Genomic DNA, 13,447 nt, shown 5'->3' on the forward strand with positions numbered 1-13,447 from the left:
CCAGCCATTGTATACTTGAAACTCTAATATAGTTCACACATTCAGGCCAGCCAAAATATAGCTTTTCCAGTTACCTGGGCAGAAACAGCTGCAGCAGCTTCTTCATAGTTCAGAACATTTACTGTTGGAAGTCTCCCTTTGCAAGGAAGCCTCCTTGTAGAGTCAACAGTAGCACTGAACTCTAAGTAACAGTTCAGTGGTGGGAAAGCCTGAGGGGAGTGTATTTTGCTAGCTGCTACCATTGCCAAGCAGCAGCACCCGCTAAGGGATTGATCTAAGGCATCAGAAGACCTCAACTCTGCTATCTATCTGCAGGGAACATCTGAACAGGGAGAAGAAACTTGGTACCGCTTTCTCAAGTGTAGGAGCAACATATCCAGGCAGAGGCACAGAATGTAGATAGCCAAGGGGAGCATTATAGCATAGGAGGGCATGAAGAGCCCTCCTCCTGCCCCCCCCCCCCATGGAAGACATGGGGAAGGGAGGCAAAATGCAGCTACATGAAAAGTTTCCAATACCATTACATATGAACAATAGCTTTGGTTAAATATTGGCAGTGGAAAACAGGCTAAACAAACCAATATCATCTGGTGATAAGAGCTTATGAGCATTTACTATACCGTGCTATTTCTGTACTGCCTTCGATATACTAGACAGTCAGGGCGAAAGAGCAAGCTGCACTTAACATCTGATGATATGAAGCAGCCACAGCAGATCCATCTCTGCCTTTCAAAGAATACTGTTTAAGTCGGTGGAGGGAGCAGGATGTAGGTAGGGCGCCTTTCTGGCAGAGGTTTTGGACTATTCAGACAGTGGCAAAAAGAAAATCGCTATTAACCAGATCTGACCGCCATGGCTGGTCAGACGTTATCTTGCCTGTATCTGTACGGCGTTATGGGGGAAATAACAAAGTTGTGTTGGATACACAGCTTTGTTTGCCTCAGCAGCACCTTCTTCAGACAGTAGTATGTATAGTCAGCAGGTTGGGATTCTTCATATGAAAACTGCCAGATTCAATGACATGAACATTATAAATTGCTTTTGTTCTCAGGAATTAAGTATCATACAGAGAGAGAGACCTACATTATTTAAAATAGTCCCAATTAATGCCATGCTGGACTGTATTTGTGGGTTAACCTTGGCTACGCGGGATTGTGGGTTTTCTCATTTTGTTACTTGTTAGCCTTCAAGGTAGGCAAGGTCAAGAATCAGAAGCAGTAGGAATTCCAAGAATAATTTTTATTGTTACAGGGTAGGATAAAAGAATCTTGAAAGCCTGTCAAGAGTTTCTCTCAACCCCATTTTATATCAAAATCAAGGTTATTTTTTTTAGATGTTTTATCCTGCCTTTATTATTTCTACAAATAGCTCAAGGTGGGGAACATACCTAGTACTCCTTCCTCCTGTTTTCCCCACAACCACCACCCTGTGAGGTGGACTGGGCTGAGAGTGAGTGACCGGCCCAAGGTCACCCAGCCGGCCTTCATGCCAAAGGCGGGGCTAGAACTCACAGTCTCCTGGTTTCTAGCCCTGTGCTTTAACCTCTAGACCAAAAGTTTCTTTCTCATGCTTTCTATTTTCTCAGGACTGAGTTGCCGTTTCTTCTCCCTTAATGTTGCACTGTGTTCTTCTTCCTTCCCAAGGTGAAATCGACATTCTTTTGCATTCATTATTTTGTTTTAAACCTTATGTTAGTCACCCAGAATCACTAATTTGGAAGCTGGACTATTTTATAATTTAAAGTTAACCAAAAATGAACGCATACACAATTATTTTTGGGAGGTACATCAGAGGTCAGAGAAGATTCCATCTTACACAAGGGACAGGAAGCAATTAAAGCAGAATTCCTTGATTACGTACAATGGAATCATATTAGTTTAAGAATGATACATTCTGTACTGCTGAATGAAATTCCAAGAACTATTTTTATTTATTTTTTATTATTTAAATTCTAAAAGGATCCCTGGCTAATGTATTCTTATTATTCTTATATAATTCTTATATTATTTTTGAGTTAATTTGGATTGGCTTCAACATATTCTGTAAAAGAAATGTCAATTTCCAGAATCTGTATTGAGTCTAAAACAAAGACTGTGCGGTTTGAAGCATGTACAAGTTGCTCTTCTGCTACACCAGAATCAATTAAGAAAGTGAAAGCTATATCTGTTTTATTTTTAGGTGAGCAAATGATGAACACACTCTTCTCAGTCAATCATTTTCCTGAAACTTGGAAACAGAGCAATGACAAGGCTGCACGTAAAATGATATTTCTTGCCTACATCACAACAAGACTGATTGCAGGGAAGAGAAAGAAAAGGCAGAAACTTCTATCACTTTATCATTTTCTACTTTATTACTTCAAATTAACAACCACAATAAAGCTCAAAAAAGTCCAATATTTACACAGGAAAAAAGTACAAAATTCCCACCCCCCAAAGTTCAATTTTTTGTTTTTTTGTTTTTGTTTTAAAATTACAAAGTAATAAAAAGGTTTTTTTTTTACTTAATTAAAAAAAAAGAGGAGAGAGAGAGACACAGTAAGCAGGGTAAATAAATTAGGGGAAAACAACAACAAAAAGCTGTGTGTTAAACAGAAGAATTAAAAAAAACCAAAACGCCAAGGCTGATCCACTTCCAAACATTCCAGACTGCCCAACATGAAAAAAAAAAAAGTATTCCAAGCTACAGGCTGGAGGACAGGTGATGATGGTTGTAATGCAGAACCAAAGATAGATTGTTTTCTTGAATAAAACCTAAAATTTTAAAAACAAGAATGGGGCAAAAAGGTAGAAGAAATCTCTTACTGAGGAGGGAAGGCTGTTTGTCCTTTTAAAATTGATGGTACAAGGAGCAACCTCTGCAATCAAGTGGCTTCTCCCCCCTCCCCCATCATTCACGTACCCCTCCCTTTTCCTCAACTCCATCTGACTCCTGCAGGAAAAATAAAAATAAAAATAATAAAACTAAACACACGCAAACTGGTTGCTTGAGAGAGAGACTGCCATCCCCTGCACTAGAAGCAGGTTACATTTCTACGCCCTTCACACTTGTTGCTGCCTTGCACAGCAGATATTGCTACCCACATCTACACCCTTAACACACAACTGCTGCTGTGCCAGTCCTGTTCAGCTTATTGGTATGCCTAAAGCATCCCTACTTGCCCACGAATGCACACACAGGGGCAGTGGTGTCCCCAAAAGAAAGAATGCCTGAATGCAAATAGCAGCCTTCGTCCACTGAATCTCCCCTGGAGGCAGTGCCAGCTTGCCACTGTGGCCAATTTTGAAATGAGTGTTAAACCACCTCCTGAAGCTCCTCGGAGCTGGAATTTTAAAGTCTCCTGCAAACATCCTCCTCCCCACCCAAGAACAACAGAACAAAGATGTGATTAAAATTATGTTGGAAACCATCTTTTCTTAACTAACTAGACTTTCAAAATAATATTGAATAAGGCTTCTTTTTTTTTTTTTTGAATGATACATATAGATGGAAAGCTGGGTGGTGGCCATGGCCTGCCGGCATGAGACGGGCAAGGCCTATGGAGAGGAAGCTGCACACCAGCAGCAAAGGTGTTCCTGCAAGGGTCCTGCATGAGTGACTTGTCAAAGGCAATTTGGTTCGGGAACACAGCCGATGATCTCAGGAAAGACAAGAATGCCAACACAGGGCAGCTCCTCTCCTTGTTGCTGGCGAAAAAAAAAGTTGGCTTTTTTGTTTGTTTTTTCCTTTTAATTTGTTTTTTGTTGTTTTGTTTTTTAAAAGAAAAATACAGTGAAGACACTGGAAAAGGAAAAGAAAAGAGTGTTAAAAAGTGTTTTTCCTCTCAGAAATTAAAACAGTGGATATCTTCTGATAAACCATCTGGATTAACCCTAAAGAAGCTACCACACTTCATGAAGGATTCCCCATGCCTGTCAATCTTGGGAACTTTAAGGGCTAAAAACTCTATTGAAAGAAGAAAAGCAAACAGGAAAAAAAAACATTCCCAAAGTGCTGGAATCTGCACTTAGTTTCTAAAGCTGTACAGCAAAATTTTAGAATTTATGTAATATTGTATTATTTGCAAGAAGTGCAGAGTTACCTCTGGCGCTTTAACACATTTTCAAGTTTGATCATTTCACTGTTAAGAAATTTTCTACCAGTTTCACAGTGAATATTTTTTAAGAACCAAATTGAAACAACAGACACAGTGTTGCTTGAAGTATTACTTTATATATACTAGCTGTTTCCAGCTCCCACTGCTTTGAAATCCATAGTTGCATAGATCTAGAGCTGCATTTTTAAGAAAAGGAACATTTCATTCTAATGAACATCCATAAAATTTGCAGCAAAATTAAACAATGGCAGTTCTCCTTAGTCTAGGGCAATGTTTCTCAACCTCAGCAACTTTAAGATGTGTGGACTTCCCCCAGCATACTAGCTGGGGAATTCTGGGAGTAAAGTCCACACATCTTAAAGTTGCTGAGGTTGAGAAACACTGGTCTATGGTCATCATGTACCCTCAGCCCCAAGACAAATATCCACTATCATATATATCACCTTACAACTGGAAGTAATACTTCGTTTTATTAAATCTGTACCTGCTTTTCTTTCAGGAACTTGAAGCAGTAATACAAGTTTCTTCCCCTAATGACTGACCTGATATTACACAGCCAGCCTTTAGTCAGGTGGGGATGTGAACCTGGTATCCCCATCCCTAGTCAAACACCATAACCACTACGCTGCATACCACCCAAGATCATTAAGAAATGTTACCTCACAATTCTTTAGAGTCAGCCTTTTGAGAATGTCCCTGGTGAAACAATGCCAGTAAGTGGCTACTCAGGACTGAAGCCTGCAGTTCCTAGCACTTACTCTGCCAGTGGACATCAGTACTTTTATGAAATCTTAGTACAACTAGACTTGCACAATTCCACAGCAATAGATTACCATGTCACACTGTCTCATGCACACTACTTGAGAGTACTGGCTGTATTATTAGGTAGGCATAGAACATTATGTTCCTTATTGCAAGGACAGAAAAAACAGCCAGGTTTTCCTGTCATGGGATTTGATCATTTGGGCCTTTCAAACAACCTGACTATCCCGATTCCATTTCCATTTCTACTGCACTGGGATTTAAGCAGATAGAAAATATGCAGACCCTACACGAGCCACCATTCGCTTGGACACATAACAATGCTGTCCTGACAGAACAGGCTGCCACAGCAGACACTCACCTAAGCAAACACTGGTCTGGTGGAATCCACTCTTCATTTCCCCAGGTGATCAAATGGCACACTGGTCTGCAAGTAAACAGAGAACTGGGTAGACTGCAGAAGAGGACCACAGAAAAGGTACACTGGGACTGCCCTACAGTTTCTCTCTCTTCTTAACAGGTGAACCCATTGTGTCTCCCCTCCCAAAATGTATCTCTCTGTCCTCACCCCGAGAAAGATTTTCATCCATGTATACATGGATGACTTAGGATGAATGCATTCTTTTTAATTTTTAAAATGATATTCCCAAGCTGACTTTGCTATTCTTGAATCTACTGGAAAAGATATTTTCATACTTAAGTGGCAAGAACTTAATGATACAAGTAAATCCACAAAAGAGGATCGTGACGCCAATACAGGTAGTCCTCGAGTTATGACAGCAATCGGGACTGGAATTTCCATCGCTAAGCGATGCAGTTGTAAAGCATGATGTCAGGTGACTGCATCGCTTAGCGACAGCAATCCCTGCAGTTCCCACTGCTGTTGTTAAGTGAGGATTGTGGGTCGTTAAGCATGCACCTCCTTGCTACTTCCTGCTGGCTTCCAACAATCAAAGTCAGTGGGGAAGCTGGCAGGAAGTTGCAGGTCCCAGGCCGCTTTACAGCAGGCTGGCAGGCAGGTAAGTGGCTGCTGTGGGTGGGAGAGGGAGCGAGGGGGTGCCCAGGTGGCTGGGAAGTCACAGTGTGAGTGTGGCGGGGCTGGGGTGGCTGCTGCTGGGTGGGGGAGGGTGCGCAGGTGGGAGAGACTTATCTGAGCAACTTGCGACTTTCCCTGTTGGCTTTCCCATTGATTTCGTTTGTGGGAAGCCCGAAGGGAAGGTCGTAAATTGTGGGACACTGCAACTGTCATTAAGTGCGAGCTGGTTGCCAAGTGCCCAGATCATGATCACATGACCACAGGGATGCTGGGATGGCTGGAACTTTGAAGACTGGTCATAACCACCACTTGTTCAGTGTCATTGTAACTGAACAAGTGGTCATTAACTGAGGACTTGTTCAGTTACGACAGCGTTTGAAGATGGTTCTTAGATTCCAAGGAAGCTGAGGGATCACGTATCAATAACATTTATCCCTCTTTTTGGCTGATCAGATGGACAGTTCAAGGGACAGTTCAATTGTGCCCTTCCCTGCCATGATCATTTTTATCAGAAAAGGCAGTACATAAATATTCTTTTTTTTCCCAGTGAAATAGGATTATCAAGAGAAACTCACCTGTGATGCTGAAATCCGTGACACTTCTTGCCGTCCTGTGAGGTCAGATGAGGAGATGTTGGCAGGGGCTCCTCGGTGTAACCTCATGCTGACCTTGCGTTCCCTGTCTACCCGTGAAATTGCCCTGGGAGATGTGTTTCCTGGCAAGAGGGAGAAATTGTTACTATTTATAAAGTTGATGTTTTGCCGAGTAATATAAAGAAAAGAAAGAGAAAGAAGAAAAACGAAAAAAGTAAAGTTAAAGGATTGGAAAATGGCCAAGGCATACTAAGGCTAACATTCTATGGACCCCGGGAGAGTGGGTTTGTTGGATTTCCACTCTGAGGAGAGGGAGAGCTCCTGCCTCAGTGGTGAAAACCCCACATCAGAAATCCCACCTTAGGTGCTTAGCTAAGAAACTGCTGGTTCTTTCTAATACTGGAAAGGAGATGGACTGGGAGGGATCACTGATCTTCTGCAATTCTTCTGTTCTTCCTCAACAGGTCCCATAATTGGGACTAATCTATACCAGATTTAGAACTGGAACAGATGTACTTTTTTAATGGTTTTAATAGGAGATCCCTTTAATTTTTTTAACCTTATTTATCAGAGTACTTTCCAAAACAGCAGGTAGGGTTGACCAATCAGGGTTTTAGATGAAAAGAAAGTACTGCAGTGTGCAATAGATGAGCATGGTTGGCTATGCCCCTGCTACCACTCAAGACCACAGGCTCGCATACCATCTTCTGTCCACTCACCAGACTGCTGGATGCGGGAGGTGGGTGTGGAAGCCATGGGTTCAGCGACATTGCGGAGGCGGTTAGCAGTGGCCCCAGCAGGAGGGCCAGGAGGCAGCGCCCGTGTAGCAGAACCCCGGAGTTGCCCCATCCTTTCCTCTCGCTCGTGCTCTCGCCTCTCCCGGTCCATATCCTCAGGATTCCGGGCTGCCCCCTGAAATATTATAACGTCCCACAATGCTTTAATAACTAAGAAGTATCAGTCACTTTATATGCATGCACAAACAACTGCAACAGCAGCTGAGAAAAATCAGAGAAGCAAAACTCCCTGATTTCTGTCTGCTGAGTCAGAGTCTATTTCGCAGAGCTCTCCCAGTCACGAGTGGGACAAGAAGTATACGAGTAAGCCTGCAACCATCAGGCCCTTTGCCTACACATTCAGCTTTTGCTGCACGTAAGTGTTTATCCTTTTGGTTTTGCTGTCCTAAGGGAAAAGAAATGTGGGCAAGCAATATTCTGTCTGAAGAGTGAGTAAAATACTTAATGTCTTAAAATATAGTAAGTTAAACTTGTTTTAATATGGTAACTACTGTATATACTTAGAAAGAAGTAAAATGTGGGCACTCCCCACTTTTCTGTCTTACCACAAGATTTGTGGCCACAGGCCAATAAGAAAATACGCAGGACCTGGATCTGTCTCAGGCTATCTTTGGAGTTTCTGTGCACTTAGTCCTTGATGCTACTTTTTATGCACTATAAAAGCCACTATAACCAGTACTTGGAAATTCAAACCCTATGAAATGCTTCTTATTGCACAAGGAAACCTTCACCAATTTAGCACCCCATAAATGCAATGGATTTTGCCCCGCCCCCATCCTGCTAGTTGGAGATTACAGGAACTGCACATGTGGAGGGAACCAGGTTGCAAATATGAGCAAATTGCAACTGCAGGGATGCAAGAACATAATCCAGCATTAAAGAGAGAAAGGATTCATAGGCACTTCAGCCCCTCCCCACCTATCTGCAGTTCCCTGGTATGCAAATAATTCCACCATACCCCCCACCCCCCAACAAAATTAGGGTCACTCACAAACTTGAGCATATTCCAGTCAAATACATAGTCATAGGAGAAACCCTGACGGTGGAAGAGATTGCGGAACAGCTGCCTCAGATAAGAGTAATCTGGTTTGTCATCAAACCGCAGTGAACGGCAGAAGTTGAGGTATGTAGAGAACTCAGCTGGAGGAGGAATGAGAGACAGCAGCAAGGAACAACAAGCAAGAACAATTCTACCCTCTTTAGGCACTGTTATTTCCCCCTCCCCCCTGCCTATATACAGTTTCATGCTACAGATCCCAATAGCCCTAGTCCAATTCAGAGGGCAGTGAGAGCTTTCTGTCTGCAATGCACACATATACATTAACCTTGAGAAGTGAAATAGATCATCCTAGCCATCTAGATAAATTAGAAGCCTCCAAGTATCTGGGGGCAGAGGAAAAATTTGGAATTCTGAAAGCATGCTAAGGACAGTCCTTCAAAACGACTGCCGTGATGGATGTGACCCATCACAAAACAACCATTAATGAAAAGACAAACTGGGGAGGCTGCTCTCGACTGCCCTTTCTAGCCATCTCCACATAATTTGCCTTTCTTGTAAGCAGGTGGGTACCCAAACTGAGCTACAGGCCCCTACAATTTTTTTCTCTCTAGTAATGTCCCTGGTGTGTACGCAGACTCCTGAAGTATTCTTGGAAATATTTGTAATTCTCAATTGTGCCAGCTTTGTAGCATGGTATCTTCCTATTTACCTTTTTTTGGTTACAAAAATAGAAACAGTAACAGGCAAGCACCAAGACAGCTACCCAATAGCACATTGAGACTTGCAGATATTTACAAGGCTGAAGGCCCAAGAGATGAATGTTCATCCCGCTTTTTAATTCCTTTTCAGATTAGGATGAAGCTGGATGTGTTGGAGACGTATGTCCAGCTATTAAAATCCTCCCTGGAGTTCCCCTTTGTCTCCTTACCACTGAAAGAGGATCTAGCTTTTTTGGCTATGGCTCCTTGGGCCTTCTCCAAAACTGAGCGCAATGATTTACCCCCTCCCCCCACCCCAGAAAGCACATTATTTACTTACCCTAATCCTTGGTACTATTTTCACCTTTTTTCCCTCCAGTCCACCTTACTGAACCATCTAAACATGCACTTTTCCCTTCTAAATTCATATAAACTACATATAACCTGCATACCACCTTTTGAACAGCTGTTTTCCTCTTACGGTTTTTACAGTACAATCCTCCCTCACTCAGGGGCACTTTGGTAACTACTTCCAAATTACAATTGTTACTAAATGGCTACTAGAGGTAGGATTCATAGGAAAACATCTAGTGTTGTCTAGTGTTTTGCATACAGAGGAAAGAACTTCCTCTTAAATTGGTAAGATGGGCCATACAAAACAAGATTAGGACTATAAGTCTGGGAATGCCAGCCACACACACCACTTAAAGTAACCTAGAACTTGAGAAAGAGTACAGGGAAATCTTACAAGGATAGCCTTTGCAGAGCACTTCGATGGGTGTCGACATCTTCTTTTCACTGATGCGTTCATATTTCTGTCGCTTTGTGGCAGCCTTCAGGCCTTGCCAGGGCAAGGAGCCAAGATTGAAGTACATTAACACATAGCCCAAGCTCTCCAAATCATCACGGCGACTTTGTTCTGGAGAAAGACAGATCCAAATACAGGCATGGCTAGAGAAATTCCAGCAACAACCCAAAACAAGGGAAAATTAGTGTGATCAGCTCAAAACAACAACAGGGAAGGAGAAAAAGACAAGAAAACTACAGAATCTACTATTTGGTCAAATCTGCCAGGAATTGAGGCTTTTATTTATACTCAAACTTAAAATGCATGTTAGTGTTCACTGCTTCTTAAAAAGTCCTGCAAAACTGTGCAGGAAGTTACAGGCAAGGCTTTGAAGGTTGTACAATTTCATACAAAGGCAGAAAAAGCACTGATGCAGAAATCATCCTTAACAGCTTAGTGTCCATAAAACAGAACAAAAAACAATTAAACCCTTATAACGACATCAAAAATATATGTGCAAGATCTAGTGGAACTGCTACAGTTGTAGCAGGAATGTCAATAATTGCTTCCCCCACAACAGAAGCTAAATTAATTATATAAACAAATGTTAAAAATCCAGATTTCTCCAACATTTTAAAAAATTGACTAGAGTTTTGTATATGATTTCAAAGAAGAGTATAGGCTCTTTCAGTTTCCTATAGGTACCCTGTTGTTTGGCACTGACTGCAGAGCCAGATTACACAATACAAATATTTAGATTTGGTCCTACATTTCACTTCCCACTTTAAATTCAGATTCTCTCCAACATCCAGGGAGTGATTTTAATCAAGACCGCTATCTCCAAAGTTGAGACACAAGGAAAAGCAAGTTATTTCACCCTCATAAACTCTGAGCTTCTAACCTACTTTTTCATATAGCTTCCTATCCCAAGATTGCTATAAGCCACACCTTTTTTCCAGCATGTCTTCTAAAACTCAGAAAAGGACCCATAATTTGAAAGAAAATAATTGTTTTATATTTAAAATGTGAGAGGTGGGGTGTGGAGGTTAGTGGTAGAAATGAGGGGGAAAATGTAGTATATAATTAAGCATACCAGTTCAATGAATGCTTGGTCAACTATGATGGATTTTGACTCTAAACTTTAGCTCATGGCCAGAAAAGTGTATCTTGTCAAAAAAAGAAAAAAGATCTATCTTGTAATCCTGTACTTTGGTTTCTCTGTCTACTGCATCTATACCATTTCCTTATTGGGATTACATCCAGAACATTGGAAGAAATATTCTTAAAAAGAAATAAATGAGGTTTTTTTTTTCATTTATGAAGGGAGGCTTGTAAAATTGTACACATTTTTTTTACCCATACTGTCTAATAAAAAATCTATTTGATGAGACTTCAAAGCAAGATTCAGGATATGTTTTATCCAGTTTTATCTCTATCGTCTATCTGAAAGTCAAGAAACAACAGCCCAAGTTAAGTTTTTAAATTAGTAAGAAATACTCTTGCCATCTCCAAGATAGTGTAATAGTATCTTTGCATCAGTGCTGAATTAGGTACTAGGATACTCTAGCTCAGGAATATACCCTCTGGGAAATGTTGGGTCAGTCACTCTCAGTCTAGCCTACCTTTTAATAGTTGCTGCAATAACAAACTGGGATGGGGGGAAAAAACCAGCACATCATTCTAAGCTCCCCAGAAAAAGCTCCTGATATAAATAAACACATGTATCAGCCAAAGCCAGTATCCTAATTAACTATACCAGTGTTTCTCAATCTTGACAACTTGAAGAGGTGTGGACTTCAACTCCCAGAATTCCCCAGCCAGCAAAGCTGGCTGGCAAATTCTGGGAATTGAAGTCCACACCTCTTCAAGTTGTCAAGATTGAGAAACACTGGACTAAACCATGACAAAAGATGCTACAAACCAATGCCACAGCCTATCTAAGAGGGCTGTATACTAATTAAAAAGTGCTTCTAAGCACACAGAGACACACTTAAGTCCCTTTTTGTAATTACTGAAACTAAGCATGCCTTTTCCTGAGATTATGCTGCAAGGGGCAGCCCTGCAATCCCAAGAAAAGACATAGCTGCATTAAGGAGCTGCAGGCAGGTGTGATGTGAGCATCTTTCTGTCTTTAACTCTGAACTCTTGTGTAGCCCTAATATCAAACAGATCACTCAAGCTTAAAATTGTATGTTTTAAAAACAGAAAACAAGGCCCAAACATTGTCTCATGCCAAATTCTAGAGGCAGAGCCATGTTTTATATTTTGTTCCACACTTGACTGAATACCACTCTGAATGCTACTTAACAAACAGAATAGAAGTGTCAAATCTATCAGAATTAGATGTGCTGGGACAGGTAGGTTTCTTTAAAGCAAGCCTGCCAAATCTTTATAAAAGCAGGACATTGGCAATCCATTTTAAGTAAAGGGGCACATCAGCATGTCTTTCCCATCCACCCTGGCATGCTGATATGTACATTTCTGAATGCATTTTTTCCTCAAGATAAAGTAATTTTGTTTAGAATGTTCCATGTATCTGCATTTTAACGTACATTTTCCGCTTAATGTACACATCTTTGTGCAACACAAAATTCAGGAAATACAAAGGGTTAATGCATTGCAGTTTTCACATCCATATTGGTTTGGAAAGTTCAAATTAGTTAAGCCCACACTAGTGGGGGCAAAAGATCAACCTTTCTTCACTTGCCTGTCCCTGTCTTTTAAAGTCTCTCCCCACCTCTAACATACATACCTCAGGCAGATCTGCATTTTAAACACTCTGCCATTATTTATTTGGCACTATACTGTCACAAAAAACAAAGTCCCTGTAGTACATTAAAAGAAACTAATGCATTAATTGCAGCACAATTCAGTCATAAGGTTACTTCAGTTTAATCAATGCGTTTACGTCAGTTTAATCAATGCATTTAACAATCTGTTGATTCTGCTCTGTAAGAATTTCAGAGACCACAGAGCAAAACTGCAGATTTCTTGTTTAAAAGGCAAAAAAAAAAAAAAAAAAAAGGAAATCACTAGATTTCCTAAAAGATTTGTTAGTATTTACACAGCTTCTGTCACTGACTTTGCTCACAGCTGAACTCATACGGAAGTGGATACACAACCCAACCAAGAATCCATTTTTCATTGCTTCCCTCAACACTGGAAGCCATTTTGCATCATTAACAGGAACAAAACACAGGGCCGTCATCCTTATCCTTCTAGTGCTCTCCCTCATACCTGCCATCTTCTTATGCTGTATCAGAAGCTTAGGCAGTCGGCTCTTTGATATTTTTTCTTGCCCTAGTTTAGATCAATGAGACAATGAAATCTGACACAAGCAGATAGCTGTCTTCCAACGTAAGTTGCCGTCAAAAGGTTGGAGGATGATTTATTGCCAAGAAACAGCACTGAGCAAGGTAATGCTGAAGTCCTCTCTTACCCACAGCTTTTACACCCACCTTTTGCCTTTGTTTTCCCCTGTTTAAATCAGACTGCGAGCAAAGTGATTTGCATTTGAAGATGTGAATCTGCTATGACATTTTATTTTTAATTCCTTGGCTATCATACCCACCTTTTACTAGTTCAGAAAATAAGGCACATATTTAGCTCCCTACAAGTTCAAGATATTCTTGCCATCTAATGGATTCTGACCCCAAGTTAGCCTTCTATACCTGTTGC

The 13,447-nt window shown here is 41.0% G+C and overlaps 1 protein-coding gene across 4 annotated transcripts in view; it reads right to left on the reverse strand.

The window, feature by feature from the left end:
- Positions 1–2,325: 2,325 nt before the first annotated feature.
- Positions 2,326–13,447, reverse strand: part of CSNK1E (casein kinase 1 epsilon) — a 36,444-nt gene continuing 25,322 nt past the window's right edge. The window contains exons 6-11 of one of the 4 annotated variants that reach the window (XM_063309485.1): positions 9,731–9,901; positions 8,276–8,424; positions 7,207–7,399; positions 6,470–6,609; positions 5,220–5,303; positions 2,326–3,686 (exon numbers count right to left, since the gene is read on the reverse strand). In XM_063309485.1, the coding sequence (XP_063165555.1) occupies positions 5,253–5,303; positions 6,470–6,609; positions 7,207–7,399; positions 8,276–8,424; positions 9,731–9,901 (704 nt within the window). In that variant the 3' untranslated portion in view covers positions 2,326–3,686; positions 5,220–5,252. Of the gene's footprint in view, positions 3,781–5,219; positions 5,304–6,469; positions 6,610–7,206; positions 7,400–8,275; positions 8,425–9,730; positions 9,902–13,447 lie in introns of all 4 variants that reach the window. The other 3 variants (XM_063309484.1, XM_063309486.1, XM_063309483.1) reach the window with 3 other exon arrangements.

The sequence above is a fragment of the Candoia aspera genome, chromosome 7 (assembly GCF_035149785.1).
Source record: "Candoia aspera isolate rCanAsp1 chromosome 7, rCanAsp1.hap2, whole genome shotgun sequence".
Taxonomy (NCBI): Eukaryota; Metazoa; Chordata; class Lepidosauria; order Squamata; family Boidae; genus Candoia; species Candoia aspera.